This window comes from Poecilia latipinna, unplaced genomic scaffold (assembly GCF_001443285.1).
Source record: "Poecilia latipinna isolate Pla-1442-1.1 unplaced genomic scaffold, P_latipinna-1.0 Scaffold3108, whole genome shotgun sequence".
NCBI lineage: Eukaryota > Metazoa > Chordata > Actinopteri > Cyprinodontiformes > Poeciliidae > Poecilia > Poecilia latipinna.
In genome coordinates, this window is record NW_015115724.1 from 5,955 (window position 1) to 7,496 (window position 1,542).

General features: G+C 35.3%; 1 protein-coding gene across 1 annotated transcript in view; it reads right to left on the minus strand.

Annotated features, from left to right (window-relative positions):
* Positions 1–403: 403 nt before the first annotated feature.
* The window catches only part of LOC106940153 (zinc finger and SCAN domain-containing protein 31-like), a 19,038-nt gene continuing 17,899 nt past the window's right edge, over positions 404–1,542 (minus strand). Inside the window, exon 5 of the mRNA XM_015022806.1 lies at positions 404–934. Coding sequence (XP_014878292.1) covers positions 585–934 — 350 coding nt within the window. The 3' untranslated portion in view covers positions 404–584. The remainder of the gene's footprint in view (positions 935–1,542) is intronic.

Consider the following 1,542-nt stretch of genomic DNA (forward strand, 5'->3'; position numbering starts at 1 on the left):
GATGGGGATCTTAAGTACAAATGTGACTGAGAAGTAAAAAAAAAACTGATTTAACCCTCATGCGATCTTAACATTCTGTTTACTCCCTTTGTCCTACGGGTGAAAAATTACCCCCCTAACAAAAGCACCAAAATAAGACAAATAGAATTTTAAATCTCAAATCTATTTTGAACGATGAAACAATTTGTTATCAATTCAACACAATTTCATTAATTTTTTAACATTTACTTTTGTTATACAATACAATCAACAGTACTACACTCACCTTTTTTTTTTACCACAAGTGTTGCAGCAGTTTTCTTTTGAACAGTAAAAGTTTATTATTGTAATTATATGAATGTAATTACTTCTGAATTAATTATACTGAAAGGGAACAAAAAAATCAACCATTTGTAACTTTTTTGTCAACAGTTCATTCTTTAATATTTCTTAAATTAGCGCCGATATGGATGACATAAAAGAATAGTCATTTTGCCCTCCTGTGTTTTATGCCGGTGCAAAATTTCAGTACGTAAATAATAACATGGTGTCTAAATTTACACATCGTAAGTCAGAGCCTCACCAGCTATGAACCTCTCCGCATGTCAGTGTTTCGCGCCCATATGAATCTTTAAGTGTCTAAGTACATGACTTCTCATCCTGAAACGTTTTCCACAGTTCCCACATAAGAAAGGTTTCTCACCTGTGTGAATTCTCATATGCACATTTAAAGCTGTTTTCTGCGTGAAACTTTTTCCACAGGTCCCACAAGAGAAAGGCTTCTCACCCATATGAATTCTGATGTGATCAACCAATAGCCTTTTCAACCTGAAAGTCTTTCCACAGGTCTCACATGAGAAAGGCTTCTCACTTGTGTGAATTTTCATATGAAAATTTAAATAATCTTTTCGAGCAAAACTTTTTCTACAGGTCCCACAAGAGAATGGCTTCTCACCTCTATGAATTTTCATATGATCATTTAAAGTATCTTTTCGAGAGAAACTTTTCCCACAGGTTCCACAAGAGAAAGGCTTCTCACCTGTATGAATTTTTATATGACCATTTAAAGTATGTTTTCGAGAGAAACTTTTTCCACAGGTCTCACAAGAGAAAGGCTTCTCATCTGTGTGAATTCTCCTGTGACAAGTTAAAGTGTGTCTGTGACTGTAACTCTTTCCACAAGTCCCACAAGAGAAAGGTTTCTCACCTGTGTGAATTCTCATGTGACAAGTTAAAGTCTGTCTGTGACTGTAACTCTTTCCACAGCTCCCACAAGAGAAAGGCTTCTCACCTCTATGAATTTTCATATGAACGTTAAAATCATTTTTTCGAGAGAATTTTTTTCCACAAGTCCCACAGGAGAAAGGCTTCTCACCCGTGTGAAATCTCATGTGACTCATCATGTGACCGTTTCGAGAAAACGTTTTGTCACAAATTTTACAAGAATATGATGTTTGCCCTTGGTGAGCTTTCTTGTGCTTTTTTTGTTTTTCAGTGTCAGTTCTTCTTTTCTTCTGTTTGGTTTTCTCATAGTTCTTCTTTTGTTTCTGTTCTTTCTTTCTC